The following is a 14,980-nucleotide window of genomic DNA, read 5'->3' on the forward strand; positions in this document are numbered from 1 at the left end:
GTAAAACAAAATGTTTTGCATAACATCACAGCGGTGCGGGCACCTTAACGGCACAGATTTTACTACATATTTTTTTTTACTACATATTTGTTTCCATATGTTTGACTGACTGTATTTTATTATAATAATGAACAGGCTGCATCATTGTCAAGGTAGTAAAGCTTAACTGTGTGTGCGCATATGGCACCGGCGCAATCACTTGAGTTTTTTTCCTTCTAACAGTAGAAGCAAGCTCCTTTTAGTCCTAAAGATAATCGGAATTGTAAAAGGTTTGCCTTTATTTCTGTACATTCACAATAAAAACAAATCTTTGTGCTTTTGTAAAATAAGCCTAAAGAAAAATAGGATGCCGCTTTCTGTCGTCTGTTTCCTTTCGTATATATAGTCTAGTTTTTTTATGTTTTTCTCCGCTGGCAGATGCGCTGCAGGTGCGTGATGTGATATGAAGACCATGTGAATCCTCATGTTCTGTTGTTTGCTGCTTTTTGCGCATGTAAAATTAATCCCCGGAAAACAAATGTTAGTATTTTTTAACGGGTCACAGACACTTATCCTTTCTAATTTAATTCAATTCTAATTTAAAATAATCTTGTCGGTTAACGGTTAACAATCAGTTAACGAGCGTCGGTTGTCGGTTAGGAAAAATAACCGAAATGAACATCCCTAATGTTTCTAGATGGGTCTGAATGTGCAGTATGTGTGTCTGGGTGTGTCCTAATCATTGAGTAAAGTTCACCACTGCCCTGTTTCAATAACACATAAAGGTGAAGAAAAAAAACGCTTGTGGTTAGAGATTTTAAATGAAAGATATCTCTAATTGTGTGGCTTTGTGAGGAGCATTCTGATTTATGGTTTTCGCTTGGCTAATGATAAAAAGGCATTAAAATCCCATAGACTTACAATGAAGGAGGGACCTGCACCATATCTAGAGTTCAGAATACCATAAAGACTTGGAAATGGGCTCTTTTGACTTCAGCTAGTAGCAACCAACCATCTACAACTACCATCTGGCCATATGCTATCTGATCCAGCCTGATATTCGCTCCAGTCAGCCTCTCCACTCTGCTCTTCTGGAAAATGCACTGTCAGTAACTTCACTCCTCCTTTGCTGTAGTCATACTGCTGAACTAAAACTCTTTCGCTCATCTGGCTGGGCTGGCCAAGTTTTATTACCCATCCAGTGATTTTCAATGAAATGTAGAGGCTTTTAATGCATTGTTTGGCCAGAGCTTCACATCTGGGAACTTATGTGGATTTCCTCTCTGACAACTCAAGGAGAAGAAGAAGGAGAGAGAGAGAGAAGGATTAAGAGGTCTAGTGAAATTTTCCGCTACAGAGGCTAAATGACGCATTCACGCACACGCAGTCCCATGCAGCTTGGCACACGCCCCATACCTGCCAGAAGTCCTGCAGAGAGGGAGGGGTGCACAGAAAGGGGGAGAGGGTCCATAGGGATGGATGGAGAAATAAAAAGATGGCAGAGGAGAGAACGACGGGGTTTATTGGTTAGATGGACACAGAAAGAGCACAAATTAATCACTGTCATCACAAACGCAACAAAACAATTATATCCTCGATGAAAACAAAACAAAACAAAAAAAACAATGCAGGACATCTTGATGCCTAGAGGAACAATGAAGTCATGTGTTAAAAGAGATTGAACATAGGTATACAGTTACATGTTCATACAGATAATTACATATTATCAGTGTTGGGGAGCAATCAGCTACAAGTAGTGATGCTACTAAGGTTGGGAACCAAGAGCCATTTAATGTGAAAGACTGAAAAATGTTGTCTTGAACTCATAAGTTATGGGTTTGAATTGGTCTAACGGCTCACTCACTGACTGAACCAGACGGAACGAATCTTGGAAATCAACCACAAGTTATTCATTACATCCATTCTAAACATAAATGATCTTTTATTGTGGATCTGAAGCAGTATTATGAAAGTTATTCTTATTCCCATATGCTACTAACTTAATAGTGTGACAGTAGTTGACAAGAAAATTTTTAGCGGCAATTTGTTCTCAGCAACCTCAAGATGTGGTCACTTTTACTTTAAATTAAATCTCACGTTGATATTTTTGAGGGTGAGATCCAGTAATTCAATAGGAACACAAAAAGCATTCTTGTAGCTTCATAACATTACGGTTGAACCACTGATGTCAAATTGACTACTTTAAAGGGGTCATATGATGCAATTTAAAATTGTCCTTTCTCTTTGGAGTGTTACAAGCTGTTCGTGAATAGATAAGATCCCTAAAGTTGCAAAGACTAAAGTCTCAAACCCAAAGAGATATTCTTTATAAAAGTTAAGACTGGTCCACGCCCTCCTAAAACGCCTCGTTTAAACACCCCTCCCCCGTCTACGTCACTGTGTGGGAAGATTTGCATAACACTGCCCAAATGTTCACGCAAAGAAAGAAGACATAACTTTTCAATGTCCTTACTACCTTTTTGGGCCTTGAAAGTGCAAGAAAGCTCTCGGATTTCATCAAAAATATCTTAATTTGTGTTCCGAAGATGAACAAAGGTCTTACGGGTTTGGAACGACAAGAGGGTGTGTAATTAATGACAGCTTTTTCATTTTTGGGTGAACTATTCCTTTAAAGTATGAGATAGACTGACTAGTTTCATCTTGACAAACTAGTTTCAAAGTAGCTTCCCCAACACTAACGTCATATTGTTGGAAAACATACATAGTGTTTGCAAAATGCCTGTGCGCATTAAAATGGGCTGAAGGGAATGCACACACACTCTCTCTCTCTCACACACACAACCGGTTTTAGCTGTGAAAGTCACACTTGCAAAGCACCAGCTGCGATGACCTGCAAAATACTGTTGATAGATGATGAACAAGAAGGTTAAAAGTGCTGGTGTGTTCACACGATCGTAGAAAGCAAAACAATTACACAAGAGTGTTTGTTAGCATAGTGCACCCATGCGCTAACTTGCTAGAAATACGGTTCCTGGAATTGCATTACTCCATCCAGGATTTAGTGGCCATGGCGACACAAGGAAGTGTGGAAGAAGAAGATGATCCAGCAGTCCTGCCGGGACACGAGATTTGACAGAGATATGGAAATGAAGAAACAACAAGACATATTCCACATCCCTAAGGCCAACAATACCCAAGGGAACAAAACAAGAACAAAAAAAGAGAGAGAGGGAAATGGAAATGGAAAGAGGGCATATACAAAACATGGAAATTGAATTTTGCCAGTAAATATCACAAAAACAAAGGCTATAGATCTAAGACATGTTACCTTATGCATTTATATAGAACTGAGGAATGAGCAGGTTTTACCATGGTTTCCACTAAAATTCAACAGCTACTACAATTACTTAAACTACAACAAAACTATAATTGTGTAATCTCTTCAGATTATATAAGCTTACACAATCTTTTTTGTATGAGAGCAAAAGCCACAGTACAGTACTAATAAAAAAATATACTGTGGTATTTGAAAGATACATTTATCATGGTAACATTTTAAAGTGGAAAACCTACAAAGCCTCAACCAATGATGTTGGCTTAGGGGCGGGACTATCTACAGTATTTGTACAACCCTCAGCGGATAGGGGAATAGAATAGCAGAAATTAGGGCTGTGCAAATAATCGAATGCGATTTTCATGCGCATCTCGTCAGTAAAGCCGGTTCTGTGATTAGTAGTAAATCTCCAGCACGTGCTTTCAGAAGGAGCGGCATTTACTACACAGAGTCGTAGATCACTCACAAGCTACGCAGAATCGCGTTCATAATCGGCAATGAATCGCCTGCGATCTTGAACACGATGTTGCGTAGCTTGTCAGTGATCTACGGCTCTGTGCAGTAAATGGCGCTCCATCTGAAAGCACGTGCTGGAGATTTACTATTAATCACAGAACCGGCTTTACTGACAAGATGCGCATGAAAATCGCATTCGATTATTTGCACAGCCCTAGCAGAAATTAGACATTTCTTTTACAAGAAAAATAAATATATATTTTCTTATTTATTTCTTTGGATTTTGGAGTGAAATATGAGTTGGACATGTTCTTGACAGGATGCTGAGATTTACCCTAAAAATCATTGCACCCCTGAAAAACACAAGAACTGATCAAGAAACAGTCATGCGGAGTTACAGAGCAACTGTATAGCCTTGAGGATACTGAAACGTTATGCATCTTGAATGCACAGTGGATACATAAAAAGAAAAACCTGGTGTGATTAGACTTCATTGAGAAACTGACGAGTGATTTATGAGCATTTGACCTGAGAATGATTCACCAGCTCATTAGTACTAATGTGCAAACAAATACACCTAGTTAAAATGTGTGCGCGAACAGCACAAACAGTCATTAGAGTGACCCAGCCCAGTCCAGAGATCAGCCTGTTCAAAGGTACACCTGTACCGTGACAGCCGCTCTCTAACCGGGTCATTTGACTACTGTTCCCTCTTAATGACTTTGGAAACAAGAGTCTGCTTCCTGTACAAGGAAAATGGGACAAAGTCCTGAAACCACAAACAACCCAGTGAAAATCATCAACTGAGACCATGCATGCTTGTGATATTGGTGGACTAAAGCCATGGTCACACTAGACTTTGAGCACCTGAAATTTCTACGGATGCTGCAACTTTGTAATATGATGTCACACTCAGCTCCATCTTTAAAAAAAGATGCAATCTACTCCGCTTTAATTCAACACTGCAAACCTGCAGATTTAAAGTTTGTGTTCTTTTATTTCAGATAAGAGGTCATGCCATGATCACGCCAATTTTCTATTGATACAAATTTGCAGGGCAGAGCTGACCAAACTTGAAATTTGCAACACAGCAAGGTTTTTACCCAGGTAAGTTTGCATTAAGTTTGAAGAAAGGTGGGTTGGTTTTGAAACCGAGTTAACAGAGTTAACGTTTATATCGAGCTTTGTGAACCTGTTCTAAACCAGGCTGGATTTGTTTGGTTTTGTCAACTCACTGAAACTCAAAATTTGTTCAGGTAGCTTCATGAATCATGCCACTGAGCTTGCGTTCATTGTCTCCATGCATTTGCATATATATATATATATAAATGGAAGTCAATGGAACAAAAAGTGTAGTGTGACCGGCTCTTATGCTGCGTTCACGCCATGTCGTAATTACGAGATGACAACACGTGACATTTTACTCATAGCTTTCCATGTCCTCGGACTAAGTGAACCTGGCAGCGGTCACGTGGTACAGATGTCACTGGTCCAAGTCATAACTCTCAGAACATTCCGAGTTTACACAAGTTGTAATTACGAGGTCTGGAGCACATGAGGGCTTTGGCATTGATACGTTGCCATAGAAACACATAATTCAGCTCCGAGTAGAATGTCTCATGTTGTCATCTCGGAATTACGGTAATTACGACATGGCGTGAATGCCGCTTTAAGCCAGGTTCTGCTCCACCTGAACCAGCTAATTGTTATCTTCAGGAACACTCGATAATTAAAGAGGGGCTCTTTGATCAGGGATGGAACTGAACTCTGCAGAATGCAGATCTCCCGGAACAACTTTTTCTTTCTTTTCTTTCTTTTTTTTGAAGCATTATGTTTAGATGCCTATTTGTCTTAGTATAAATAACAGTGTTTTGGAACAATTAACTAAAAGTAGCGACTACTTTTTCTAGCGAAATTTTTTCATAGCGTAAGAGTAGTTCAGCATGTTTCAAAGTAGTATAGTATATAAAAAAAATTATGTTTGCTACAAATATGGCTCTGATTACAAATGAGAAATTATATTATGTGATATATATTTTAATGTAAACTATGTAAAAATATAAAATGTAATTCAATGTAATTCGTTTTTTTTTTCCCAGCAGCTTGCAGAGCTCTCTTATTTGTCTCTATATTTAATTATAAGAGACTTTATTTAATTACTTTAAATAACAATTTACATTTAGTCATTTAGCAGACGCTTTTATCCAAAGCGACTTACAAAAGAGGACAATGGAAGCAATCAAAATCAACAAAAGAGCATGTTTTTACATAATTACATTGTAGCTTGAAGATCTATGGATTCCCCCACACTTGCTAAAAACATTTTATTTGAAAAAAGTACTGACTTATAATATCGGAAGCATCTGTTCTCTAAAATAAATGATCTGCTATTGGTATTGACCAAAAATCTGTGCTATTCTGTTACTAGAGGACAAAACAAAACAGAGAGGCCAAGTATTTGAGGCAAGGATAGACACAGCAGAGGTGTGTTTAAAGATTGTAACCTAGAGACATCAAGAACAAAGAGATGCAACAAGAACCAGAAAGCACAGATTGGAGGCAGATCAGTCTTTCGTAAATTACAGAAAACACACATGACAATATAAATGACAACAAATGGCCCTGATGAGAATGTATGTGTAACTTGTCAAGCAAAACGTTTCAAGCGTGCAACGAGTTTTTTAGACTGCACAAGAGTGACCATCATCTCAAAGCGTGCTCACGATTGAGCTGTGGATGAGTTTCTGTGGAGAGAGAGTGAAAGATTTTTATGAAGAGTGAATGAGAACAAACGTCTCCATCCTGCGTCATCCTGTCGAGCTGCACAATGGCAAAGTAACTATTCGGTTCCCACTCACTCGCCCACATATGCACACGCACACAGATCGCGCTGCTTACCTTTCCATCATAGCGTTTCACCACAAACTGATCCAGACCAAGGTCTGTAAGAGAGAGACACAGAGAGGAAGACACAGTCAAACACACTGGCTCTGTTCCAAAACATACACAAATATTGGATAAAATATGCAATTTTATCAGACTAAACTAAATTTGGATACTAAATGATTGTATATACTACCAGTGAAGAGTTTGGAATAAATAAGATTGTGTAATGTTTTTAAAGCAAGTCTCTTATGTTACCAAGACTGCATTTACTTGATCAAAAATACAGTAACTCCAGTCTTTAGTGTCACATGATCCTTCGGAAATCTTTCTAATATGATGATTTGGTGCTTAAGAAGCTTCCTTATACTTACCAAAGTCGAAAACAGGTTTTTTCCCCCACTAAAGTTCAATAAACATTTTTTATTTGAAATAGAAACTTTTTGTAACATTAAAAATGCCTTTACTTCACTTCTGATCAATTGAATGGGTCCTTGCTAAACAAAAATATGATTTTTTAAAATCTTCCTTTTGAATGGTGGTGTATCATGATTAAATACGCAAAAATATCAAGCAGGAAAAACTGTTTTCAACATTGATAATAATAAATGTATTTTATTAGCAGCAAATCAGCATATTAGAATAATTTCTGAAGGATCATGTGACACTGAAGACTGGAGTAATGATGCTGAAAATTCAGCTTTGATCACAGCAATAAATTATATTTTCAAATATTTTCAAATAGAAAACAGTTATTGTAAGTTGTAATAATATTACTGTATTTATGATCAAATAAATCCTTGGGGAGTACAAAAATGTTTTCTTTCAAAAACATAAAAAAATTAATTTAGTCTCAATACATTGTTTTCTCTACATGCAACGATGCTTTAGAATGTGGTTAAAATGCATGATCATGCTGTCTGTTTTGGAATGGCTTTCTCTGTGGTAAAGTGCCTATGAGGACTTGCTGACTAAATAGCCAACTCACTAGATTTGGAAGAGAGCTTTTATCACACATAAACAAGCCTATTTATAAACCCATCTTTGAATCCCTGTAGTCATTTACATTTATAGATGTCACTACAGGAACTGGATGATTACTGACGTGTATGAGTGATTAATATAAGCTGTTAAGGCTCATTTCCATGTTCCAGAAGTTCCAAATAAATGTCAGAGTGGTTCAGCATCGAATCGTTTCTCCATTAATCTTGTGCTGAATGCAGGGCTGAAATGAGCTGAACAGGACAGACTCTGCTGATCTAGAGTCAGCTTCATGAGCCAAGACTTTATCCATTGTGCAATCCATTAAAGGAACCACAAAGGATTACCACAAAAAATAATTTACACTTGTCCCCAAGTTAGTAAACACAAGCGTGCACTTACAATGGACGCCTATGGAATGGAAAAAGTCTCTAATGCTCAACCAGGATGCATTACTTTGATCAATAATACAGTCTAACCAGCAATACTGTGAAATATTATTACAATTGAAAAAAAAAAAACTATTTTCTATTTGAATATATTTGAAAATGTAATTTATTCCTGTGATCAAAGCTGAATTTTCAGCATCATTACTCCAATCTTCAGTGTCACATGATCATTCAGAAATCATTCTAATATTTTGAGCGAAAAAAAAATTTTTTCTTTGTGCTAAAACTGCTTACCCCTTACTTGATTAATAGAAAGTTCAACAGAACAATATTTATTTAAAATATAATTTGTTTTTAACATTATAAATATCCTTACTGTCACTTAATACCTTAATGCATCCTTGCTGATTAAAACTGTTAGCCTAAATATATATATATATATATATATATATATATATATATATATATATATATATATATATATATATATATATATATATATATATATATATATATATATATATATATATATATATATATATATATATATATATATATATATATATATATATATATATATATATATATATATATATATATATATATATATATATATATATATATATATATATATATATATATATATATATATATATATATATATATATATATATATATATATATATATATATATATATATATATATATATATATATATATATATATATATATATATATATATATATATATATATATATATATATATATATATATATATATATATATATATATATATATATATATATATATATATATATATATATATATATATATATATATATATATATATATATATATATATATATATATATATATATATATATATATATATATATATATATATATATATATATATATATATATATATATATATATATATATATATATATATATATATATATATATATATATATATATATATATATATATATATATATATATATATATATATATATATATATATATATATATATATATATATATATATATATATATATATATATATATATATATATATATATATATATATATATATATATATATATATATATATATATATATATATATATATATATATATATATATATATATATATATATATATATATATATATATATATATATATATATATATATATATATATATATATATATATATATATATATATATATATATATATATATATATATATATATATATATATATATATATATATATATATATATATATATATATATATATATATATATATATATATATATATATATATATATATATATATATATATATATATATATATATATATATATATATATATATATATATATATATATATATATATATATATATATATATATATATATATATATATATATATATATATATATATATATATATATATATATATATATATATATATATATATATATATATATATATATATATATATATATATATATATATATATATATATATATATATATATATATATATATATATATATATATATATATATATATATATATATATATATATATATATATATATATATATATATATATATATATATATATATATATATATATATATATATATATATATATATATATATATATATATATATATATATATATATATATATATATATATATATATATATATATATATATATATATATATATATATATATATATATATATATATATATATATATATTAGTGCTGTCAAACGATTAATCGCGATTAATCGTTTGACAGCACTAATATATATATATATATATACATATATATACACATATATACACACACACACATGTATATACACATCAGTTATTTATTATGAATAATCATTTCTTTTAAATTCCAAATAAAATTAATAATAATCACAGCCTTTTATTTGTCTTTTATAAGCATTAAAATCGCTGGATTATTATCAGAAGTTGCATTCTCTTTCCATAAAACATCTGAGTGACAGGCGAGGAGACGACCGAGATTACGACTGAAAAGCTGGGCCTAACTCCTGTTTGAAGCCCGGACAGCCTTTGAGCTGAGCATATCTCTCTAATTCTGCTGCTGAAACAGGATGAATTATGGAACAGCTTTCCTTGCAGCCAGATGAATAATGAATTTTATGTTCACTTCCTCACTCTCCCTTTTCTTTACAAACACTCTTCTCTCCCTAAAGGAAAGCCAGACTCTTTAAACTAACTTAAATGACATCACAAACCGCTTCAGCACACTGTGGGTCTCCTTACATCCCACCCACAAGTGTAAAAGCAGTAAGAAACACACTTTACAGCGAGGGATGACTTTTTCTGAATGACAGTACAGCGTGCTGCTTGTGCAGGTACATCGCACAGCAGACGAACACCAGCTAACAGATTCTCGACGCAAACACGCTTTAATCAAACAGTCAGCGTTTCTCCGTGAAGCGCAGCTGCTCTGGATGTCAGACCATCTCCACTATGAAAACATCCAACCCTCATAACATAAACGACAAAAGGGCTCAGCAAAAACTGTGACTTCATCATAATGGGTGCCACACATTATTCAAGAGCTCTTGCAGCAAACAGTTATTTTTTGCTATGTTTACACAAGGGAACTGTGTTTGGCCCATCAGGATAACAAAAAAAAAAAAAGGCAAACACTTTGTCCAAACCCAATGAGGCACTAAACTCTAATAAAGCTGGTGAAACTGCTCTTTGTAATTACAGTTACAGGGCATTTGGCTATGAGGAGAATGGCTGAATGGCCGTCCATCCAAGTGTTACGTACTAATTTGAGCCGTCTTCCACTCTATTTCTGCTATACGCTAGGGTTGTGACGGTGAGGAAATTTTCCCACCGGTTAATCGACGTGTGACAACACCGGTATCCCCACGGGGGCGGAGCGTTCCCTCTTTTCCTCGCTTTCCTTCGCTTTTAACATACGCATAACGCTCCACACTCTTATACACCCACATACACACTCACACAGTCCTGGTACTCACTGTCTTCCATTCTGAGAGAATGGGAATTGTAAATAGAATCTCGACTGATTCAGCATTGCTGTAGAGCATAGCGCTTGCAACGCCAAGCTCGTGGGTTTGATTCCCTGGGAATGCTTGAACTGAAAAGATGTACAGTTCAGATGCAATATAGTTCACTTTGGATAAAAGCCCCTTCCAAATGCATAAATGTAATGTAACATAACGTAATTTACTGTTTTTGCATTCCTGTAGAGCAAGGTCATGGGTTCGATTTCTAGGGAATGCATGAAGTGAAAAGATGTTCAGCTCAGATGCAATGCAAGCTGTTTTGAATAAAAGCCTCTTCCAAATGATTAAATGTAGATAAAATGTAATGTAGCAAATAAAGCCTCTTCCAAATGAATAAATGTAAATGTAATGTAATGAATAAATGTAATGTTTACTGTTTTAATATTCCTGTAGGCTGGGTGATATGATGGTATGGTGCGATGGATGATGTAGAGATTTTGCTATAACGTTTACCACAATAGATATATTAGCGCAATGGGCAGGACTGTGTTATTTGCACATGACAGACGAAGAGACACAAACTATGTCAAAATACAGATTGGAACAAGACTATAAACAAGTCAAGAGTTATTAAGGGCGTTTGTCAAACAATGTCATGAAAAGAGATTTATGCATAGAAATGTATGCATATCATGTTTTTTTTAATTAACTAAATTAACTATAACTTAACTTGTAATGACAAATTTTGCATTAAATCAGAAAAATGCAAAATAGAAGCATTTAGTGGTCTCATACTTTTGGGTAGATTAAATTCTGAGTCTACTTCTGATTGTCGCATACCTCTGACTGTGACAAGTTGTAGTCTGTTTCAAAATAAAAGTTTTACTGTTTTATAATTATTGGTTTTTAACTCAAAAGTTATATAATGTGAAAATGTTTAATGTCATACTTATCATTCCTTTGTTATAAATAATCTTATCTTTTGTTTCTGTTCACCAATGAATAAACTTTTTTTTAGTAATATGCATTATCCAAAAAGATAATCTCTCTCACTTTCTAACAACTGCATTCGACTACATTATCAATAGTTCAAGCCTCTGTTACTGGCTCTAAAATTACATTTTGGAATTCGAACAAAAGCTTGAGATGAAATACGTTAAATATCAGTCCTACACGAAAGAGTGTTTTAAGAACAAAACCCCTGACAAATGAGGTGTGGTAACCGTAGTATAAGTGGAATAACTGACTCCGTTGTCCGTTGAATTATTGAAAAATAAAGCACACCCAAGATGTGTGCTACCAGCAAAAATAACTGTAGTATATGGTGATATATACTGTGACTGGGATAAATAACAACATTTTGATCACACTGCCCACCACAGGGTAGAGCAATGCTTGCAGTAAAAGGAAAATAAATTAGGCACGGGACAAAAAGAGAGCAGGAAAGAGAGATTAAAAGCTGTGGAGTTGTGTGGGGGCCTCAGAGGACTGCTGAGGGGGGCTGTGTGGACACAGAGCTGGTCACTGCCATCATTTAGACTCCAACAAAAAGAGATAACAGACCCTATTAAAAAGGCAGTTACAGCCAGTTCTACTGCTTCCAAGTCAACAGTGAATACTTTCATCTAGTGATTGCGGTAAAATTGGTCCTTAAAGCGCAAATTTAAGTGGGCATTTTTTAACATTCACTTTGCTTTAATAGTGGCTATTTTTCTTTGCTGACAGCCCCGTTATTAAAGCACATCTGAATGTACTGCATTACAGAAGAGCATGAGCTATCAGATCCGTGGCACAGAAGGACGTTTTTTCTCGTGCAGGGATCCAAACTCAAGTCTGCTCTGTGCTACTGTACTGTAAATAAAAGGCAAAAATATATAAATGATAAACAGCCAATATGCTAGTAATATGCATGCTAATAAGAAACTAGTTAATAGTGAGAACTGGTCTGGTACTTTACTGGTAACTGGTAAAGTATTACCAATTTTTTCCCCCAATATATATTTTAACATAGAAATTATGTTTTTATACCATAAATAAATGAATAAATATTATTGAATTTTATTTGTTATTTATTTGTTTATTTTTGCTAAGTATTTTTTTTAATTCATAAAGTATTTTTAAGAAATATATAAATAATAATTAATTTTGCCAACTTGGCTTTTTCAAAGATTTCATGCATTTGACGAGGCATCAATATTTCAGAATTGCAATTCAGAAATTAAAAACATGTTCATCATAGATAGTGTATTCAAGCCATTATGCACGAATTACATTTAACTAATTAATTCAGACAAAATGAACAAGTCGCTGACCTGAGTAATGACTTTCATTCTGCCGTTAATCATTCAAAACAGAACACTGTGAATATAGTGCAACGAGTAATATAGACATCTTAATTTTTTTTTCCATTTTCTGGCAGATGTAATCACTACAAATGGTTATTCATGAAAAACACTTACATGGAGGTTCTTCAAAAATAAAAATGTCCTATTTGTGTTCCACAGAAAAGAAAAAAAAAAAATACCAGCATGCAGGTTTGGAACAACATGAGGTCGTGTAAATGATGAGAGAATTTTAATTTTTGGATGAACCCTAAATCAGATGGCAGCCAACAGGAAAGCTGTTCCAGGACCAACAAAGCGGGTTGTAACAGGAACATCGCCAACTTGTGTAAATCAGATTAAGACAAAAATGTGTGCATCATCCAATTTACTAAAATTTACTGTCCAAAATGACAAATGTCTGATGCAGACTGGTCTGAAAATGCTGAACTGAAAGTGTAGAGGCACTCATACATTCAAACACACGCATTTGCAGCCATCAGCACTTCTATCAGTTATTCATGGCCAGTGATCAAATCTCTTGCATCAGCTCTGCCTCTGGGTGAGAGTGGCTGAGTCTTTCATTCTACCGTGATAATTAATTTAGCAAGAAATGTCGCCGTCTCATACACACACTCGACGAGTTGGGCTTCACTGTGGCATCCCCTCCTTTAAAAGCCTCTGCTCAGTTTGCCATCGCTTTACACTGCAACAGCTGTTTTTCTGGCTCAGCTGTCATGGACTCCGGTATCATGTGAGAGGTGGAATGGAGAACAGGAGGGAGGTATTGTGCAAAAGTTAAGCCTCCATCAAAATGCAAATGCCAAGATGTAGCTGTTTGCATCTGATAATGTAAAAACCGTAAAATCTCATTATTAAACACTAATGAAGATAATATAATGAAATTATTAAATATAGACCATCTAACACATTTAATTTGCCGGCCATCTTGGTAATGCCCAAGAGTACTGTTTTCTAGTCGCACATCTACTGTCTGCTTGAATGGAGAAAACTATAGGCTAAGGTTACATTTCAATAACTTATTTCGGAAACAGTTTAGATTAGGGAATAGTGTTGTCAAAAGACCCGGTACTTCGGTACCAAGTCGGTACTAACAAAATGAAAACGTTACGGTACCAGGATTTTTTAAGTACCGGTGGTACCGAGTACCCGGTCAACCCGGTTCTTGATGCGCTATCCGAAAGGTGCGCAGATGCGCTCTCTTCATAAAAGCACTGAGACGTGGCGACATCAAAACGAGGAAACACACCAAACTAACAAAACACTTTAAAGACAGACACCCAGATCAAATGAAAGAGTTCAAGCAGGTAAGTTTCATTTCATCCCATACATTGATTTATTTGAGGCGCCCGCCACAATATCAAAACTCGCCGTCACAAATAGATTTTCCAAAAGGCTTTGACTTCGTTGAAAAACATGAGCACTGCACGTGTCAAAGTCGAAACCCGGTGCGAGTGTTTATATATCACTGTATTTCTGAAGGAGACCGACTGTCTTCAGAAAATTATGGATGTCATTTTCATTTCATCTCGCCTGTAATGCCTGAGCAGCGTTTGTGAGCCGAGCGCTGCTTTGTGTACAGCGTTACCGGGGAAACCTGATCTCTCCCGCTCTACAAG

At 34.1% G+C, this 14,980-nt stretch overlaps 1 protein-coding gene across 5 annotated transcripts in view; it reads right to left on the reverse strand.

Moving 5' to 3' along the window:
* The window catches only part of LOC107754762 (calcium uptake protein 1, mitochondrial), a 95,260-nt gene that overhangs the window by 41,800 nt on the left and 38,480 nt on the right, over positions 1 to 14,980 (reverse strand). For 3 of the 5 annotated variants that reach the window (XM_016571342.1, XM_016571339.1, XM_016571338.1), the window contains exons 5-6: positions 6,629 to 6,672; positions 1,396 to 1,407 (exon numbers count right to left, since the gene is read on the reverse strand). In XM_016571342.1, coding sequence (XP_016426828.1) covers positions 1,396 to 1,407; positions 6,629 to 6,672 — 56 coding nt within the window. The remainder of the gene's footprint in view (positions 1 to 1,395; positions 1,408 to 6,628; positions 6,673 to 14,980) is intronic. The other 2 variants (XM_016571340.1, XM_016571341.1) reach the window with 1 other exon arrangement.

The sequence above is a fragment of the Sinocyclocheilus rhinocerous genome, unplaced genomic scaffold, assembly GCF_001515625.1.
Source record: "Sinocyclocheilus rhinocerous isolate Xijiao unplaced genomic scaffold, SAMN03320098_v1.1 scaffold232, whole genome shotgun sequence".
Lineage (NCBI taxonomy): Eukaryota > Metazoa > Chordata > Actinopteri > Cypriniformes > Cyprinidae > Sinocyclocheilus > Sinocyclocheilus rhinocerous.